Source organism: Bombina bombina, chromosome 4 (assembly GCF_027579735.1).
Source record: "Bombina bombina isolate aBomBom1 chromosome 4, aBomBom1.pri, whole genome shotgun sequence".
In the NCBI taxonomy this organism is placed as follows: Eukaryota; Metazoa; Chordata; class Amphibia; order Anura; family Bombinatoridae; genus Bombina; species Bombina bombina.
Window position 1 is genome coordinate 592,393,759 of NC_069502.1, and position 20,155 is coordinate 592,413,913.

At 34.6% G+C, this 20,155-nt stretch overlaps 1 protein-coding gene across 1 annotated transcript in view; it reads right to left on the reverse strand.

Annotated features, from left to right (window-relative positions):
* ASCC3 (activating signal cointegrator 1 complex subunit 3) overlaps positions 1–20,155 on the reverse strand; it is a 1,409,126-nt gene that overhangs the window by 312,545 nt on the left and 1,076,426 nt on the right. Inside the window, exons 27-30 of the mRNA XM_053710577.1 lie at positions 15,099–15,184; positions 14,444–14,610; positions 14,212–14,357; positions 12,578–12,698 (exon numbers count right to left, since the gene is read on the reverse strand). Coding sequence (XP_053566552.1) covers positions 12,578–12,698; positions 14,212–14,357; positions 14,444–14,610; positions 15,099–15,184 — 520 coding nt within the window. The remainder of the gene's footprint in view (positions 1–12,577; positions 12,699–14,211; positions 14,358–14,443; positions 14,611–15,098; positions 15,185–20,155) is intronic.

Genomic DNA, 20,155 nt, shown 5'->3' on the forward strand with positions numbered 1-20,155 from the left:
TAGAGTGCACTGATTGACTAAAATGCAAGTCTGTCAAAAGAACTTAAATAAGGGGGCAGTCTGTAGAGGCTTAGATACAAGGTAATCACAGAGGTAAAAAGTATATTTATATAACCGTGTTGGTTATGTAAAACTGGGGAATGGGTAATAAAGGGATTATCTATCTTTTAAAAGATTACAAATTCTGGAGTTTGTTAAATTAATTCAATTAATCCATTCACAATGTCATACTCTCCCAGAGGTTTCTGTCAGATTATTTTGGGCAATTTTTCTATCTTGAAGATATCACATATTATTACAATTTTCAGTATTCAAATTTACTTCAAACTCTTCCATAGAGATTGAAATGTTTAAACAATTAATCGTACCTCACACAGATTAATCGTTTATAACTCCTATTCTAAATGTTCTAAATTCACTCTTATATAGTAAAAATGCGCTTAATAAAAGCCCAAGAGAAAATTGCTATAAACATGAATTGCTCTTTGAACTCCGAAGGAAGGTGCATAGTTTACAATTCACCTATCTTGACTGTTGAATTATTGGAGGTTGCCTTCTTGTTCTGTAATTTAAATGCATCACCATTACAAAAACACACAGAGCCTTGCAGTATCTAGGAAAAGACCACCTAATGGGTTCTTGTTCCCTACAGAACATGTGTGATTACATGGCTAAAGTCTGATTTATTGTTCATTAGAGTGTTTTTTACATAGCATTCATATGGCTTATAAATAATTGAAACTGCTAACAGAAGTCTAAAATTCCCATCAATATTTTTGTTCTGTCACAGGTCTAAATGGAAAAGCTAAAACAGTACCATTTCAAGGCATTACAGGTCAAACATTTAAATTATATTTCAGAGCTTATAAACACGTGATGCTATAAATATCATCTAAATAGTCAAATACACAATGATCAAAAATACAGCTAATACATTATAGAGACGTCTTCTTGGCATAAAAAATATGTAAAGATTATTAGCATGAAATGAATACTGAGAAGCTAAACAGAATAATATTAAATTACATTTAAAATTATATTAAATGCAAACAAACAAAAGACTGAGAAGGAAGGCAAATCAGTAAATACTGAGTTATATAGAAATTATTCATAACAAATATGCTAAAGTAAAGCTGTTACTTGGCTATTGAAAATAATTTCTGATTTTTTAAATTAAGGGTAAATCTAATATCCTAAAGGCAATCTTTCAATTCTGACTTGAGACCCTTGGAAAATATTTTCTAAATCACATTGGCTCCAATTGTAATCCATTAACATTCCTGTGCACAAATATTGTATGTTAGCTATGGTTTTATATTGTTTTACCCTGTTTTCTAACCCATTGCAATCCATTAGAAGAGACACCATTTGCATTAATAAAACTGCTCAAAATAGTAAATGATACAACAGGGAAATCTAGTAAAGGACACTAAAGCGGTACATTCAGGGCTCAATGATCTAAGCCTCACCAGATCAAACCTAGTTTTTCTCACCCACTCTCGCAGGGGCTGACATGGTGAAATGATCGTAAAAAAGGAGCAGTCCCTGTGAGTGGCGAGATGGCTCCTATTGAAAGTAATGGAGCTCGCTGGACAGGGACACTTCAATCTATAGAGCGAAGTTAGCAGTGAGCATGGGGCGCACTTTACTTTAAAAATTAAATCCTGCAGCCAATATAAATCACATTACGCTGCTTTTTGCATAGAGCATCTTACATGTGCCTATATTTTCATATGCATGTGTTTTTCTATTAGGGTTAAAAGTATTTGTAGTGTTTTGAGAAAAGCTCGCCACCTTTTAGTTGGCGAGAAAAAAGAACTGAGATCTGCAGTGCGAAAATCTTTACAGAATTAGGGATTAGAGAGACATTTTTATATACGCCCATGTTCAGCCCATTTTACAAAAAAAAAAACAACACTTAAAGGGACATGAAACCCAAAAAAATCCTTTAAAGGGACACTCAATCAAAATTAAATTTTCATTATTCAGATAGAGCATGCCATTTTAAACAACTTTCGAATTTACTTCTATTAACAAAATGTGCACAGTCTTTTTATATTTAAACTTTCTGAGTCACCAGCTCCTACTGAGCATGTGCAGAATAAGCATGTATGCATTTGTGAATGGCTAATGGCTGTCACATGGTACGTGTATGCATTTGTGATTGGCTGATGGCTGTCACATGGTACAGGGGGAGTGGAAAAAAAACATAACTTTTAAAATTGTCAGAAAAAAAATCTACTACTCATTTGAAGCTCAGACTAAGTGCTATTGCATTGTCTTGTTATCTTGCATTTGTTGATTATGCAACAAATGCAAGATAACAAGTCCTTTAATGATTCAAAATAGAGAATACAAATTGAAACAACTTTCTAATTTACTTCTATTATCTAATTTCTTTTATTATCTTAGCCTCATTTGCTGAAGGAGCAGCAATACACTACTGGTTTCTAGCAGAACACATGGGTGAGCCAATGACAATCGGTATATATATGCATTCACCAATCAGCAGCTAGAACCAAGGTTCTTTGCTCCTCTTGAGCTTTCCTAGATAAACCTTTCAGCAAAGGATAACAAGAGAATGAAGCAAATTAAATAACAGAAGTAAATTGGAAAGTTGTTTAAAATTGTATTCTCTATCTGAATCATGAAAGAACATTTTTGGGTTTCATGTCCCTTTAAGCTTTGCATTATGTATTTATAAGTACACATTTCTGTGTGATTTTTGTGCATTCAGTGAACTAAAATGACGATTTACACTGTGCATAGTTAATACAATTTATTCCTGTGTAAATTATATACAAATATTACGATAAAATACAATTTTTAGTGAATAATTTTGTTATGATTTTTTTTTTTCTTTCCAATTTTTATTGAGATATTCAGATATTATAGCATGTACATACAATGTGACGAAAAACATATTACTAACTGTTACATTTACAATATTATCTTCTTGAAAATGACTTTAGTTGTAATTTCACACATCCATTAATACATTGCTGTGGTATTTCTACTCTTAAGTAACATAGATACATCGTTTTCCTTCTTACAACCATATATATTATATAAGTAGTTAACACAATATATACAATGTATACTTAATATAATCTTTACTCTCTATTTTTCCCCTTCCCTTATCTATCTTTTAACCTTCTCCCTTCCTTTCCCCCTTTCTCTTCTTTTTAACTCATTATATTGTCTGTTGGTACATACACCTTACTACTTCTAAGGAGATAAAAAAATAAAACAAAAAAAAAAAACAACAAAAAAAACAAAAAAACCCTCCTGACCTCCATCCCACTCCTACCCTACGCCCTCCAGCTCCCCCTGAGCTGTTCCTCTTGAATATATATCGAATTTTCAAATGGTTTAATTATTATTTGTTGAATTGCCCGATCTAGTGATCTTATATATAATTCCCATTTGAGCATAAATTTTGCAATTTGTTTTTCGGACTGATTGTCTGTATCAAATTGCTCATAAGTCAATTGCTGTTGTATTCGCCTTAAGAAGACCTTTATGCTCAAGCTCTTTCTGGAATTCCATTCACTTAATATCATATTTCTTATGATTAATATTATAGTATTTAAGAAACGAGTATTTGACCCGTGTATTGAACCTTCTGCTAAAAAGAGAACTTCCTTCAGGGTAATGTCTACTAATCTTACATTTCTTTTTCAGCCAATAAGTGATTTTTAACCAAAACTTTTTAATTTTAGGGCATGAGTACATACAATGTACTATATCTGCGTTTTCATATCTACATCTCTTACAACAGCTATTTTGAGAATTGCCCCACTTCGCCATAACATAAGGGGTCAAATATACATGGTGCAATATTTTAACTTGTGACTCTCTCCAGCTAGATAATAAGGTAGCTTTTCTTGTTCTATTCATGCTTCCTCTTATATCCTCCTTAGTTATTTCAAGCTCTGGGGAGATTGTTAACCATTTATTGACTGATTCATATATAAATTTCATCCTAATTTGATCATTAAGTTTATTGTATAATACTGAACATCTAGTAATTCCTTGGGCAAACAAATTCATTATGGGAGTCAACTTAACCCAATTATCTTTTAAATAAATCACCCTTCCTAATGAATTACAATAGTGTCTTAACTGGAGATATATATAGAAATGTGAATTTTCCCATCCATACATATCTTTCAAATATTTAAAGTCCCAAATACATTTCTTCTGATTATCGATTAACTGGTATAGATAGGTAAGGCCTCTTTCCTGCCATCTTTGACATACTTTGACATTCATCATTACCTCAGGATTCCCTCTTAAAGGTAAAAAGTTTGAAAAGTGAAAAGCTATTTTCAAAATTTTACATAATTTTTGCCAAGCTATAATTAAATTTGTAATGTTATCCAATTTTTTAACCCTGTCTGGTAACTTGTTGTAATCTATATGTATTAAAGATTTTAGGCTATATGGTTTTACTATATTTTCTTCTAAATCTAAATCTACAAATTTATTATTGTTGGAAATCCAAGCTAATACTATTTTAGTAAAAAACACCTGGTTATATAACATTAAGTCAGGTAGCCCCATTCCGCCCCATTCATTTGCAATGGATAATTTTGCATATGATATTCTAGCTTTTTTATCTTTCCAACAGAGTTGAGTTACAGCTTTTTTGATACGTATTAAATCCTTATTTTTAATTTTCAATGGTAAATTTTGGATTAAATATAGAATTTTAGGTGTTGTTATCATCTTAAACATGTTAATTTTCCCTGCTAGGGTTATAGGTAGATGTGACCATCTTTTAATTTCCTCTATGATTTTAAAAAATAGGGGCTCGTAGTTTAACTTATACCATTCACCTGGTGTGTTAGAAAAGTTTATTCCCAAATATTTTATAAATGTATCTGCTACTTTGAACTTAGAGTCTAAAACAGAATCTCTTTGTTTTACAAGCCACAGGATCTCTGATTTTTGTATATTAATTCTGTAACCAGAAAATGACCCAAATATTTCGATTATTTCCAGTATTAGTGGGATCTGTTTTTTAGAGTTTCTCAAAAATATTAACATGTCATCCGCATATGCTGCTACTTTTTTTTTCAGTATCCCCAATTCTTATATCTTGAATTCTTTCCCTAACTTGTATCATAAATGGCTCCAAGGCTAGATCAAATAAAATTGGTGAGAGAGGGCACCCCTGTCTAGTGCCTCTGAACATTTCTATGTATTTTGATTGTTGTCCATTTATACAGAAGGCCGTTTTTGGGGAGGAGTATAAATTTTTAATGCATTCCAAAATATTACCTTTCAACCCAAACATACTCAAGGTCTGAAAAAGATGATCCCATTCTACCGAATCAAAAGCTTTTTGTGCATCCAACGTTAATAGTAATAAATCCTCTCCTTTTTAAATTTTTTTATCTTTATTAGCCAAGACATATGTGATAACATTTGTAACTCTTCTGATATTATAGAAGGATGATCTACCAGTAATGAATCCTGACAGATCTGGATGTATTAAAATTGGGATCACTTTTTGTAACCTTTCAGCTATAATACTTGTTAATATCTTTAAATCCGAGTTTAATAATGAGATTGGTCTGTAGGATGCCATGTCTTGAGAATCTTTCCCTCGTTTAAGTAAAAGTATAGTGATAGAATCCATAAATCTATTTAACCTAGATTCCTGAAGGGAAGAAAATACATAGTTATAAACCCTTTCCAAAATTGGTGCTATTTCTGTATTCATTAATCTATAAAATTCCTTTGGGAGATTATCCGGACCACTAGCTTTATTTAGTGATAGCGATTTTATCTTCCCAACTATTTCCTCTAACTCGATTGGCCAGTTCAACCATTCCAATTGATCTATCGGGATTTGGGGAACTCTGACTTCCTCCCAAAACTTCCTCTTTCTTTCCTGATTTATTCCCTGAGTTCTATAAATCTCTGAATAATATTCTTTAAAAGCTTTTAAGATCCCCTCTTGGGAAGTTATATTAGTATCGTCTCTTTTGATATTGGCTATGACTGTACTCTTCTTATGTATTTTATTTAGGCCTGCCAAATATCTGCCTGACTTGTTGCCAAATCTTTGAAATCTACTTTTACCCCTTATCTCCTCTTGCGTATACTTTTGCATTAAAAATAAATTCCGTTGGTTGTTAGCCAATATATATTTGTTCCAATTTTCTATAGAGGCATCTCTAAGATATTGATTATATGTATTGTTTACTGTATTTAATAGCTGTAGTTCGCGTTTACCTAATTTCTTTTTTTTTATAAGCCATAAATGTAATCATCTCTGATTTTAAAACTGCTTTTGCAGTTTCCCAGTAAAGTATTGGTTCCCTTATATGTTGGCTGTTGGTAATCCTAAAACCCTCTAGTTTATTCTTTAGGAAATTAAAGAATTCTGTATTTTCTATCCAATATTTAGGGAAGAAAAAATTATTCCCTTTTTTAATTCGAGATCCATATATTAAACCTATCAGATATTGTTATAGGATATATAGATGTATCTGTGACTAATGGTATTAAGCTTTTTGAAACTAATAAGTGATCTATCCTTGAATAGGATCTATGGGTTTTTGAAATACAAGTGTAATTCTGGACTCCTGGGTTCCTATATCTCCATAAATCACATAGGCCAATATTGGCAAATATATCTTTAAAAATCTTAGTCTCTCTGCGAGAGTGTCTACCTGAATCCTTCTTATTTCCAAACTGGAATCTATCTATTGGCGTTCTAGGGACCATATTAAAATCACCCCCTAGAATTATTTTCGTATCTAAGTATTCCAGTAATTTACACTGAAGTTCGTCCCAGAATTTTTTATTATACTCATTAGGTCCATATACGTTGCAAATTGTAAAAGCTTCAGAGTTAATTTCTACTTTAATAATAGCTATACGCTCATTCTCTTTTACCCTTTTTTCCAGAATTCTATAATTTAAGTTTTTATTGATTGATATTTATAGCTACTCCTCTTTTCCTTGCTTTACAATCAGTTGTAATAATTTCACCTATCCAGTTACACTTTAATTTCATATTTTCGATCTCCTTTAAATGGGTCTCCTGAATTAAGGCAATATCTGTTCCTAATGTTTTCAAATATTTTATTATAGCCTTCCTTTTAATAGGGGATGTTATCCCACCAATGTTCCATGAGATTATCTTGAGTTTTTGCATTATCTTACTATTTAATTATAAAAAATGTGTATTCATAAACTATTAGATTAGGATTAAGGTTATATTTGAGAGAACCAAAAAGCAATGAAAAAGGAGGGGGGCTGAGAGGAACCGCAGGGCACGAGAGGGAGAGGACAAAAAAAAACAAACAAAAAAAACTCATCCTTAACCAAAAAAATTACACTTATCACTTGTTTCCTCTTTCTTATAAAATTTGCACACATATTTAAAATCAAACAGTATATAACCAATGTTTTCCAAACCCCTAAATTATTATTCCAACTCATTACTATCTCCTTAGACAATTTTAAAAAAATGCTTAACTTCTTCAGGATCTTCGAAAACTTTCACCCCTTCCTCACCCACATATTTCAATTTTGCTGGGTATATAACAACTGCTTTGTGCCCTGCTGCTATTAGGCTTGTACACAAGGGAGTCATTCTTCTTATTTTATTCAGTGTTTCCATAGAATAATCACTGAACAATAACAGCTTTTTCCCGTCAAATTCCACACCTCCTTTCTTTCTATATAAATTCATAATTTTAACTTTGTCTTGAAAGTCCAGGAATTTAGCAATTACTGATCTAGGTTTTTGCTCAGTGAGATTCTGCCTCATTGCCCCTATTCTATGCACTCTTTCTATCCTTAGTGGTAGGTCTTTCTCTTCAACCCCTAGTATCCTAGGTAGCTGTAATGACATAAATTCCTGTAAACTTTCTTCCCTACCCCCTTCTTGTAGACCTATGATTCTTACATTGTTTCTACGTGCTCTATTTTCTAGATCTTCTATTTTTGAACATAGATCCGATATTTGACTACTATTCTTGTTCTGTATCTGTTCTAATCTGTTCTGGTTATCTTCTAGCTCAGATATTCTTTCCTCCGCTTCCTGCATTCTACCTGAGAAATTTTTAAAATCTTCTGCTAATTTGGAAACTTCAGACTGAATCTTATCAAAGCGTGGCAAAAACATCTCTGAAAGTTTCCTGACCACCCAGTCTCCTTCCCCTGAGAGGGACCCCTCTTCACCACCACCTTCTAAAGAGGTTTCACCCTGTTACTTCCTAGTGAGTTTTTTCTCTTGCATTTTTTGTCTTTTAGACATAGTGCTGCTTTGTGTATTAGTGATGTATTTATCCATATATATACTAAAATATTGCTAGTGATAGCAAACAAGTGCTTCAATTTATTTTTCTATATCTGTGAATTGTGTATGTGCCTTCTGATCTTTTATGTGTTACTTATCCCTCTTAAAAGAAGAGAGAAAAGAAAAAAAAAAAAAAAAGAAAATTTTTTTTTTATACAAAATATTCAAGTGTACCAAAAACCAATATGATTACTCTAGAGAAGGGTAACTCCCCCTGGGAAACATCAACTGTGTTTAAAAAATAATAGATGTTTTCTAATTAAGGGCTAGACTAAATAGAGGAATGTACCTTTATAACCCAAAATTGTTATTCTAGCTATAGGGTTTGATCTATAGCTTATAGAATTGTATATAGGGTTATATCTGTAACTTCTAAAAAATAGACCCCCTTTTATTCAATGTTCTTGTTACTTCTATAGGTTTCCAATGAACCTGTATCTGAAGCCTGTAAACCTAGACATAAACACCTTTATGTAAATGTTACTTCTACAGGACTATTCCTATGTCCTACACCTGTATAGGTAAACCCCTCTATCAAGCCAGCTCTATACACTTAAATCAATAACCTTATCTATCTGAGGCAAATAGTTTTATATCCAGTAATATTATTATTGCTTATAGAATATTGTTATAACTTCTATACTACTATATATAATCTTTTAACATGCCATCACTACTCAGATAACAAGGTAAAACAGTTTATTAAACTATAAGAGTATATAGAAGGATAGTCCAGTTTTACTTTTGCCAGATAACACTTCTCTAAACAGCCCCTGTAAATGATATGGCTGCTTACACAGGAATAGGAAAGTTATTCACACTATAGCCTATTCTACTAAATGGATTCCTGGACTCTCATTTAAATATGACTAAAAAAAAACTTATTTATATTTAGAGTGCATTTACATTTACAAGTTCATGAGCCTTTTAAATGAACTTATGCTATTGTCCACAGTTCCATATGATCAAGAAGGTATAGCGAATATATAAACAGGCCTCTTGTTATGAAATACAAACTCCATATTTTTCGTATGACTCAATGTTTCTACATCAGCTACTCCATGTTCGCACTTAGCTCCTTTAATCCCAAGACAGGGTCTTTTTTATCCTAGGTTAAGGTATCAGCAGGAAATAAGATAGATTTTCCAGGCACTTATTACAATCATCGGTTAGCACTAAGTTAGCACATTTAGCACTATAAACGGGCCATAAAATCTGTTTCAGACCTGTGCCTATGGTCTTACTGTGATAACTTCAGTCATTTAGGCCCTTTTCTCTCTCTTTTCTGTTTAATTGCTCCAGAACATTATCTCTCACGGGAGCGCCGTTAGCCTGGCACAGCATTTATTTTAACACGGCTGTTTTTAAACTTTTATGGCTCTTTTACAGCTTGATCGTTCCCCAGCCTGTGAGTTTTATTCAATAGCTATTCACCCAGGAGCAGCAGGTAGAAATGTGCCAAAATATCTTATCCCGGACAAGTAACTGCAGTTAATATCTCGTCTTATCTGACTGTCCCTTTGTGAATTAGTGTCCTTTCATTCGGCTAGTGATCTTTTTAAGACCCGGCCGGTACACATCTTATTAAAGTAAAATCTTTAGAACAAACCGCTTATAGCACTGAGCGTATACTTGCAGTTTTGCATTGAAGGGTTCCTGCGCCGTGGTCTAGGAGTCGCTTCCCAGCCTGTGGGGCCGACTTGCTTCTTAGTTCTAGCTTCCGTTCCAGCGTTAAGCCGCTATCTCCTTGAATGGGCTTTGAATGGGCCGCCCTGCTCGCCCTAAGTACCGAGTTACCCCGCGCTGTGTCTTGTTGCGTTGCGGCTTCTTAGTAGATCCTAATGCAGATAGTGCATAACACGTGCACCTAGCGTCAGGTGGTAGTGTACCATGTAGTTAGAGGGGGTGTCCAGGCAAGTAGACACATTAGCCCGAATTGTGGAGTTCCAACTGCCTCTTACTGCTCTCCTTTCCCCGGGTGCAGTTCGTTTTCAGGCCCGCAAAGCTTGTGGCCAAGAATCCAGCAGTTCTCTGGGATCTTCCAGGACGCTCACAGAGAGCGATGCACCAGCGCTTCCCTTTGCTGGCTCCTCCTACCGGAACTCCCCTTTTGTTATGATTTTTGATACACCTTAACAATACAAATTTTTCCTGCTTATTTTTGTGTGAATGGTTATTTGTTTTGTATGATTTTTAAAATACAAATTTTATTGTGCACTTTTCAGCCGAAAATACAGTATATGCCCCTTAGCGAGACACCCTGTTTTCAGGGTAAACAGTGGCTTTAGATAATTCCACCAGGGAAATAGAAGAACTAGCGAGCATTCTTTAATAATCTTGCGAGCCCAGAGAGCTTTAGATCATCAGGCCCTCAGTGTGCTTTCAAACATACTTTTGCAGACATTTAACAGGACAGATGGGCAAAAGCATGGTGGCTTCTGAATACATAAGTTATGATGACTGTACATTGTGCTTGAAAACACTTTTTTTGTGTTGCAGATTTGTTTGTTGGAGTTTTTCTGAAGAAAAAAATCAAACAATAAAACACAACTCCCACAAGTGTGCACTTTGTTCCACAACAATATAAGGATAATACATTATAAAAGAAAAGGTCTCAGAAGTAATGTCTTATCTTTGCAAACATTGTTAGATTCCAAATTAAAGCAAACAAAAACAATTTATTGTTCGTTGTATTTGAAAAGTCTATGATCAGAAAGTTTTCTAACGTACTGAAGGCTTTGAAATTAAAATGCCTTTTAAAAGCCATTGGAGGGACTGTGAACGAGAAATCTGATGGACTAATATGGAAAAGATTGAATGTATGGATGATATTTTTTTCTTCAGACAGTTTAGTTACTACCACTGTAGAAATAATATGACAAGTCTCACCCAGGAAATGTTCTAGGTTATGTCTAAAAAGAAAACACTAGAGCCTTGTTTCCATTGCTTTTGTAAACTGGGCAAATTGCTATGTAAAAGCCTCATATGACTAACACAAGCCAGAAGACTTAGCTATTAAGTAATCTCGGGGAAGTTCATATGGGTAAAACTGGTGTCCACATTAACAACTAACTTATACTGTAGATGTAAAATTCATAACTGGTAAGTGCAATTGTAGTACATTAACATGTATATGATAACACTGTGATGAGGAATATATTTTAATACACAATGTACAAAAGTATTTTTTTTTTAAATATAGCCAAATGCAATAATTTCAAATCTATGTTCATATAAATAAAAAACCTCCATATACATAAAAAACATAAACAAAGCTAAATTGCATTGTAGCTTCCCTGTGATGTCATTACTAATATTCTTTGGCAAACTGCTATTTGCTGATAGGCACTTCACTATGCTATTTATAAGTGAAGGCAGCCTACATATTCTGAAGATATAAAACACTATGCAAAAGTAACACCTGAAGCTAGAAAAATAAACACAATTGTCTAAGACTGTATATATATAAAAAAATGTGTGTGTGCCTGTGTTTGCATGTGTGTGTGCGCTATGCGCTGGCAATGCAATCAATAGGAGATTTAGAGAAACTGCAATTGCATTGGCAACAACTTCATAAATGGCAAAAAACAAACAATGTAGGAGCACCAGTCTTGAAGCAACTAAGACTACGGCATGTGAGCCAGGATGCATCAGCTACCTATTGCAGTGCTTCTATGGTATCTACCTGCTGCCAGTTTTATGAAGAACGGTGCTCCATTGTTTTTTGCTATTCTATTTAGAACAAGTGCAGCATGGTCTAAACCGACATCCCGAAAGAGGATACAGAGCCTAGGATTATGCTCAAGTGAAGCTGGAAGCGAGTACTTATGGAAGGATGCAGCCCGTATCTTATGATCAGAGGGTTCAGTTGTGATTTGAATTAAGTGAATGCACTTTTTCTATTTTGGATATGGACAATTTTTGTGGTTCACTCCATGCACCTCAGTATTTTCAATATTTGGAGATTGTTTTCCTATATTAACATTTTTACAGTTGGTCCCATACTCTGGGATTGTTTGCTCTTTTATGTTGTGCTGATTGTAGTAGCTTCATAAATAACAAACGTAAGCTACAGTCAATACTGCAATCCAGAGCAACAACCTTTCAAGTGACACCAGTATGATTTTACAAATGTTACAAATTTTTTTCAGAGCGAAAATTACTACTAAAAAAAAAGATGAGGAAACAATAACATGTATTATTTGTCAGAATATTTGAAATGCATGCACACCCTTTACATTCCTGAGAACATACCTTGAAATGAAGGCTTGTTCATACTGGCCATACGGGGACAGTAATGCTGACCTGGGAATCCCTGAATGTGAACTTCTAAAGGTACTGGTCGTACTGATGGCCGGAAGTTAAACAACCCCATCTGTATGGTAAAGATAAATTAGCAAGTCATCAGCACATATATAAACAAGCTACCTGCACAAAGTCAGAAATATTATAACAAAGTGGGACACGTTTTCTATTATATTTTTCTATATACAAGGGATGAGCATTCAGATCTTTCATGAGGATCCACATGCGTAAGTAAGCAGTGGCTCATGCCCTTCAGATATTTTCGTAACTGGATTGACTCTTGTAAAAGATCCCCACCCTAAAATCTGGATTTGCACAGATCTTAAAATCTGGATTTTCACAGATCTTAGTGTGGGGATCATTTATAAGAAAAAATCTGGCTACGAAAATATTCGAAGGGCACAAGCCACTGCTTACTTCCACATTTTGTTCCTCACAAAAGATTGAAATGCAAGTCCTATATATATATATATATATATATATATATATATATATATATATATATATATATATACACACAGGTATACCCCGCTCACACAGCGGGTTAGGGACCGGAGACCCACTGTAAAGTGAAAACCGCCTTAAAGTGAAACAAGGCAGTTTTAGCTTTCTTTTCACTTGCCAGTGTGTTTAAAGACTTGAAAACATGTTTGAACTAACAAATATTAGGGGTGCAATAGTGCTATGTTTAGTTTAACACTCACACAGCACAGTATTCAATTAGTATTCAATAGAAACTGTACCTGTAAAATAGTGACAATTACTGTAGTAAAACTTACCAGACTATAACACTGAGACACAGATTGCACTGTAATGCTGTAAAAAGGGTGAATTGTGCATAGCAAAATGGTGCCAGTCACTTTTCTCGCAATTTTACAAAGATTACAGCACTGTTTCAAAATTCTTGGAAGTTGAACTTCAGCTCCACAAAGCGCTGTATTAGCGAAGTGCTGTAAAGTGAAGCGCTGTAAAGTGAGGTATACCTGTATATATTTATATACATATATACTCACATACATACAAAATAGAAAATAAAGATAATAATCCAATAATAATATTCGATTTGTTATTATGAGACCAAAAGGAAAATAATATAAATAACTCAACAAAGTTAAAAAACATACAAAGAGGGCTTAAATAATTGCATATATTTGTGTGGTCATTGAATCTATTATGTAATGAATTCCCTCTTAGGAGAGTTCGGTGTGCTGCTTTTACTTTTGTTACACAATAGACCTTGTATCTATGAAATTTCATAAGATAGCTACAAACCTTTAATGTTATAATATTGCTGAATCACTCAGTGAAACTTTGGGTCTAAACTTTTTTTTACATAGAACATCTACAGAAGTACATAGAAGAAAATATTATGACAACACCAAGCAACATGTGATAAAATATGTTTAAGAAATTCATGTTTTCCAGCAATGATCGTTAACACTAAATAATAATGGAAAAATATATTATATTATATCAACATAAACATTTTGTTAAGAATATGCGTTTTGGCTTTCAGGAACCTTTTTACTAAGCATCAAAAGTGAATAGAAACTCATAAATTACTACAAAACAGTTCCACTTACCTGTCCAATACCCAACCAGTCTGCAAGATCTTTGGCATTAGCAAGAGCAGTAGAGAGACCAACTACTCTTACAGTTCTCTCAGTATGTGATGAAATAAAATTTGTTCGAGACACAATAACTTCCAGAACCGGCCCTCTCTCATCCCCTGGTCAAAAGAAAAAATGGAACTTATCAATTAAACAAAATGTTAGGTCTAATAACTTAAGACACATCTGCAATACTGTTACTTACCAAGCAGATGGATTTCATCTATAATGAGAATAGAAACCTTCTGTACATAGCTCCTGTTTTGCCAACTCCTACTGACACCATCCCACTTCTCAGGAGTAGTAACAATAAGGTCTGCTTCAGCAATTGCTCTCATATCAGGAGTAACATCACCTGTCAGCTCTACAACTCTGAAGTGCAGGGAAAAAAAACTGTGCTCAGTTTTTGTCATTTAAAAGGATAGCAAGATAATAGCTGCTCTTTTAACACTATAGTGCTTTACTAAAATAACCTATTCTATAAATATGTAAAATAATTATTAACAGGATACAAAATAAAGCCTAATAATAATAATCATAAAAAAAAACAACAACAACACAGACTATGCTCCCATATCAAACTCCTATATAAAAGTATGCCATTTGTATATCCTGTATAATAATAATTCCACAAACACTTTCATTGTTTAAATTTAATACAAAAGCATCTGTAGGATTCCAAATGGATTTGCAGTGATATTCACATAGCTATATCCTTATTCAGCAGTACCACTATAAAAACAGCTACTTCTTATTGCAATATGTACTCTATGTTTATAACATTTTGTTTGTGAACTTATTTTATTCATTAGTAGAATGGCTAAACTCAGCACTATTCTGCACCATTTGATATAACTTACTTCTTTCCAAGTTTTTCTTCAATTCTAATTTTCCAATCCTCCATTCTCTCACGTACTAATGCTTTAAGTGGAGCTATGTAAACTGCCTGTAAAAAAGATATTATACGCCTAAAATTAACATGAATGGCTTTTTTTGCAACAGTAACTATAACAATGTTTAAATGACTTAATCTAAGTTTATCTTATGATACATCAAAATCTTCATTGTCGAAAATAATAACATTTGAATCCTTGGTAGAAACTCTCAGAAGCTTTAACACTCCCCTATATAGCTTTTCAACCAATAATGTCTGCTTGCAATGAGAAACAAAATGTATGCTTAATTGATTAATTCATTTCTTTTGAGGTGGTGAGAGTACACAAGTTCAACTCCTGACCACTAGGTGGATGCAAAGATTCCAAAAAAATTAAAGAGTATTCTATCTCTCCCACCTCACGGATTAGGCAGAAAAATAAATAAATAAAATAAATAGGACAGGCCTCGTGGACTCTCACCACCTTGAAAGAAAGGAATTTATCAGATAAGCATACATTTCGTTTTCTTTCACAAGGTGGTGAGAGTCCACAAGTTCATTACTTCTGGGAACTAATACACAAGCTATGGAGTCCACGAGTTATGAGGGTAGGACAAAACCTTTTGAGAAGGCAAGCATATCATTTCCAGACACTGCTGCCTGGAGAACTTTCCTACCAAAAAAGCCGCTTCAAAAGAAGCAAAAACATCTAAGTGGTAGAATTTAGAAAAGGTATGTAGAGATCACCATGCTGCTTCCTTGCAAATTTGTTCAACTGAAAGAGACAGTCAACACCCAACACAACATGATTCCATATTTTTAAAACCCAAACGAAGATCCGTCTGCTCCCTTCTCTATTACCTCTATCCTTCTTCAAGTAATCCTTCACAATACATGCGTTAATCTACTCAAAATATGGCCACCTAACTCCCCCCACCGTTACATATCTCCCTTCTCTTTCAAGCTATCCGCCAATCATAATTCAATCCTGTGTCAGAAACTTCAAGCTCGTTCACGGAGTTTCGCACATGGGCGATGCGGCGGTAGGAACCAAAAAAGTGGAACTTTATTCTGCACAATTGTTGCTGACATCAAACACATGAATTAACTGCTGCAAGTCCGATTTCGGAGTACGATCTGAATTATTTACAAATGCGCATGCACAATGACGTATGAAGAGTGTCATCAATACCTACATGGACGAGCCTGAAATGGCATAGAGATGGGGAAGAAGGATGATGGGGAGCAGTTTGGCAGCCATATTTAGCGTAGATTAAACAATGTATTGAGAATGATTACTAGGACGAGGATTTAGGTAATACAGAAGGGAGGCGGTGCAGGTGGATCTTCGTTTGGGTTTTAAAAATATGGAATCATGTTGTGTCGGGTGTTGACTGTCCCTTGAAGCCTCATTTTGAAAAGCCCAGGAATAAGAAACTGATCTGGTAGAATGAGCAGAAAATGCTTCGGGAAAGACTTTCCCACCTCCAAGTAAGCCTTGTGAATTAAAAGCTTTAACCAAAAGGCCAAAGTAACGGCCAAGGCCTTCTGAATCTTGTGTGGACCTGAGAAATGAATGAACAGAAAAGTGAATAGTCTAAAATCATTGTATCTTGAAGATAATACTTTAAGGCTCTAACTACACCCATAGTATGTAAAAGTAGTTTATTAGAAATCTTAGGATTATGACAAAGAGAAGGAACTACAATTTCTCTATTGATTTTCTCCAAAGAAACTAACTTTGGTAAGAAATCAAATTTGATTCTTAAAACAGTCTTATCCTGAAGAAAAATTAGATAAGGAAGTTCATAATAAACAGAAGACAATTTGTAGACTATTCTAGCAGAAGAAATAGCTAAAAGAAACAATAACCAAGATAAAGATAAATATCTATAGAATGTATATGTTCAAATTAAGAATTTGCAAAACTCATAAAACAATATTAAGGTTGCAAGGAGGAGAAAGTGGGTTAATAACAGGAATTAAATTGACAAATACCTGAATACCTCTTTTAGGAAGGTTGTTGATTTTCTTGAGGAATAGAACTGAAAATGCTGGAATTGGCCCTTCAAAGAGCTACAGCATAAGTCCTTATCCAAACTGTCTTGCAAAGAAATGGAGAATTCTGGGAATTATGAATCCAAATTAAAATTTTGCTCTTTGTACAAAAAAGAAAAAAAAAGTTCTATACTTTGTGACAGATCATCCTCAAACAGGTTTCCTAGCCTGGATTAAAGCATTTAACTGTATCAGAGAAGCCTCTCTGAAATAGAATTAAGCGTTCATCTTCTAAGTCGTCAAGTTGAGAAACTCAAACATTTAAAGATAAAAAGGATCATGAGATAACAGGTTGTGACTTAGAGGAAGAAACAGTGGAGGTAATCTGGACATTTGCACAAACACCACAAACTAAATTCTGAGGGGTCAAGCTAGAGCTATCATAAATATGGATGAGAGCTCTTGTTTGATTCAAGCTATCACCCTTGAAAGCAGAGTGGTTTGGGAAAAATGCATGTAAAGCGAAAAGTCCAAGGAAGCTGCAAGAGCATCTACAAACTCTGAGGATCATTGGACCTCACAAAATATCTGGAAAGCTTGTTGTTTAAATAAGACGCCATCGGGTCTGTCTCGGGAAGACCTTACTTCTTGACTATGTGATTGAAGATAGCCGGATGAAGCTGCAATTCCCCTGTATGAAAGAATTGGCGACGGAGATAAACTGCTTCCCAGTTGTTCTTGTCTAAAATTAAATGCAGAAATGATGCTGAAATTGACTTCTGCTCATTGAAGAATATGAGTCACCTCTTTCATCACTAGAGAACTGTGTGTTCCCCTTGATAAATTAAATATGCCACAATTGACATTGACAAGTCGAAAATGCATATAAATCTCCTTTTTCAGAAGAGGACAATCCTCCGGAGCCCTGAAGATTGCACAGAGGTCTAATATTTTTAATGGTAACCTCGCCTACTGAGTATACCCAACTCCCTGCATTCTCCAGGATACTCATACTGCCCCCCAAACTGAGAGAATTGCGTTTGATGTGATTATTCTCCAATTTGGAGAAAAAATAAGAACCCAGATAGATGGACTGGTAACATATCCACCATGCTAGAGATCTTTTCATTAAAGGATCCCATAGAATTCTTTGGGAAAGACAATTGTAATACTTGCACCATTGACACAACATGCAAAGCTGACGAGATCTTATGTAAAACTGAGCAAATGGTTTGCGATGCCGCAATCATCAGACCTAGCACTTCCATACAGATAGTTACAGTCGAATTGGAAGTTGACTGAAGCTTCGCATAAAGGGACTGAAACTTTACCTTCCTCTCATCTGTTAAAGACTCAGTGATATAGAGTCTATCAATAATCCCAAAAAAGGACACCCTGGTCTGAGGGGATAGAGAGCTCTTTGGAACATTGATTCTTCAACCACACTGTCGAAGAAATGGCAAAAGATTGATAACCTACCCTCTAAAGTATTTAAATAAATATAAGTGGGGACAGATTCAAAAGAGCTCCATAGTATAACATAATAACACAATTAAATGTCAAACAATTAATAAACGGTTAATACACCTCAAAATCTATTCTGAAAATTATGCAGAGTAACCAAAAATTTAAGGATTTGTATATAGAAATCTGAGAATAAAAGTGAACAGCTAACAGACAGGTTGTATGAAACAATAGAACCCTACTGAGTAAAGACAGACACAAGAATTAATAAGATAGGAGTATGTTATAACTAAGCATAGAAATAATAGAGAGCGAGCTGAAGAAAAATTATATAAAGAATCCAGCATGTGCTATGGAAAGTACAATTAGGAGCATAACACATCAATTTTTAAAATAATAAAAGCCCCTATAAAAGTAAAATCAGTGCCATTATACCTGTCTAGTACTCAATAAGCCTCCGCAATACAAACACTCATTTTCCAAGAAAACATTACACTGAATCCATGATAGTCTAGTAGTGGTGAAGTCGTGCAGAAATGACTGCTTTCAGTAGATAGCCCATCCAGTGATGTGTACATCAAAGCAGAGGGTCAATATATCAATGACACAACAGGAGGAGGCATGGGGCCGGTCCCTGCGACACATGTGGCACGCTTTTGACAAACTGGGGGGAAATTGTGTCACTAGCTCATACACCAATTTCCCCACTTGTCTTTCAGTAGCAGCTCTCTAAGGGGAAAATGGGCCTCAAATCGACCTGAGGACCCCTCTCAATGAAGAATCTGGAGCAACTACATTTTTCACCCACCTCCTGAGAGGCAAATATTAGACTTTTAGTCACTGAGGTGGGAGGTATAGAATACTCTTCGAGTTTTGGGAATCTTTGCCTCCTGTTAGTGGAAAGGAGTTGAATCACAGAAGTAATGAACTTGTGGACTCTCACCATCTTATGAAAGAAAATGATCTTAAAACCATTATCCATAATGATAACGTACATACAACCTTAAAGGCTTGCAAGTGTTACCATCTGAAGACCATAGGGTACAGAAGGGTCACAAATGACACAGTTGTTGATATATCAGGTACACAAGGTGCTTAGGAGCAAACCGAGGGCAAAACTTATTTATGTGATAGATTTATCAGCTCTTTTAGACAGGTACACAAGGTACTTAGGAGCAAACCGAGGGCATAACTTGCTCATGTGATAGATATATCAGCTCTTTTATACAGGTGCACAAGGTACTTAGGAGGAAATTAAAGGCAAAATTAGTTCATGTGATATATCAGCTCTTTTAGTCAGGAACACAAGGTACATAGGAGCAAACCTTGTTCATGTGATACATCAGCAAAACTTGTTCATGTGATACATCAGCAAAACTTGTTCATCTGATACATCAGCGAAACTTGTTCATGTGATACATCAGCGAAACTTGTTTATGCGATATATCAGCAATACTTGATCATGTGACATTACAGCATTTAGACAGACACACAACTTGTACATAGGAGTACAAATTGAGGCAATTCTTGTTCATTTAACATATCAACTTTCAGACAGGAACACAAGGTACATAGGAGAAT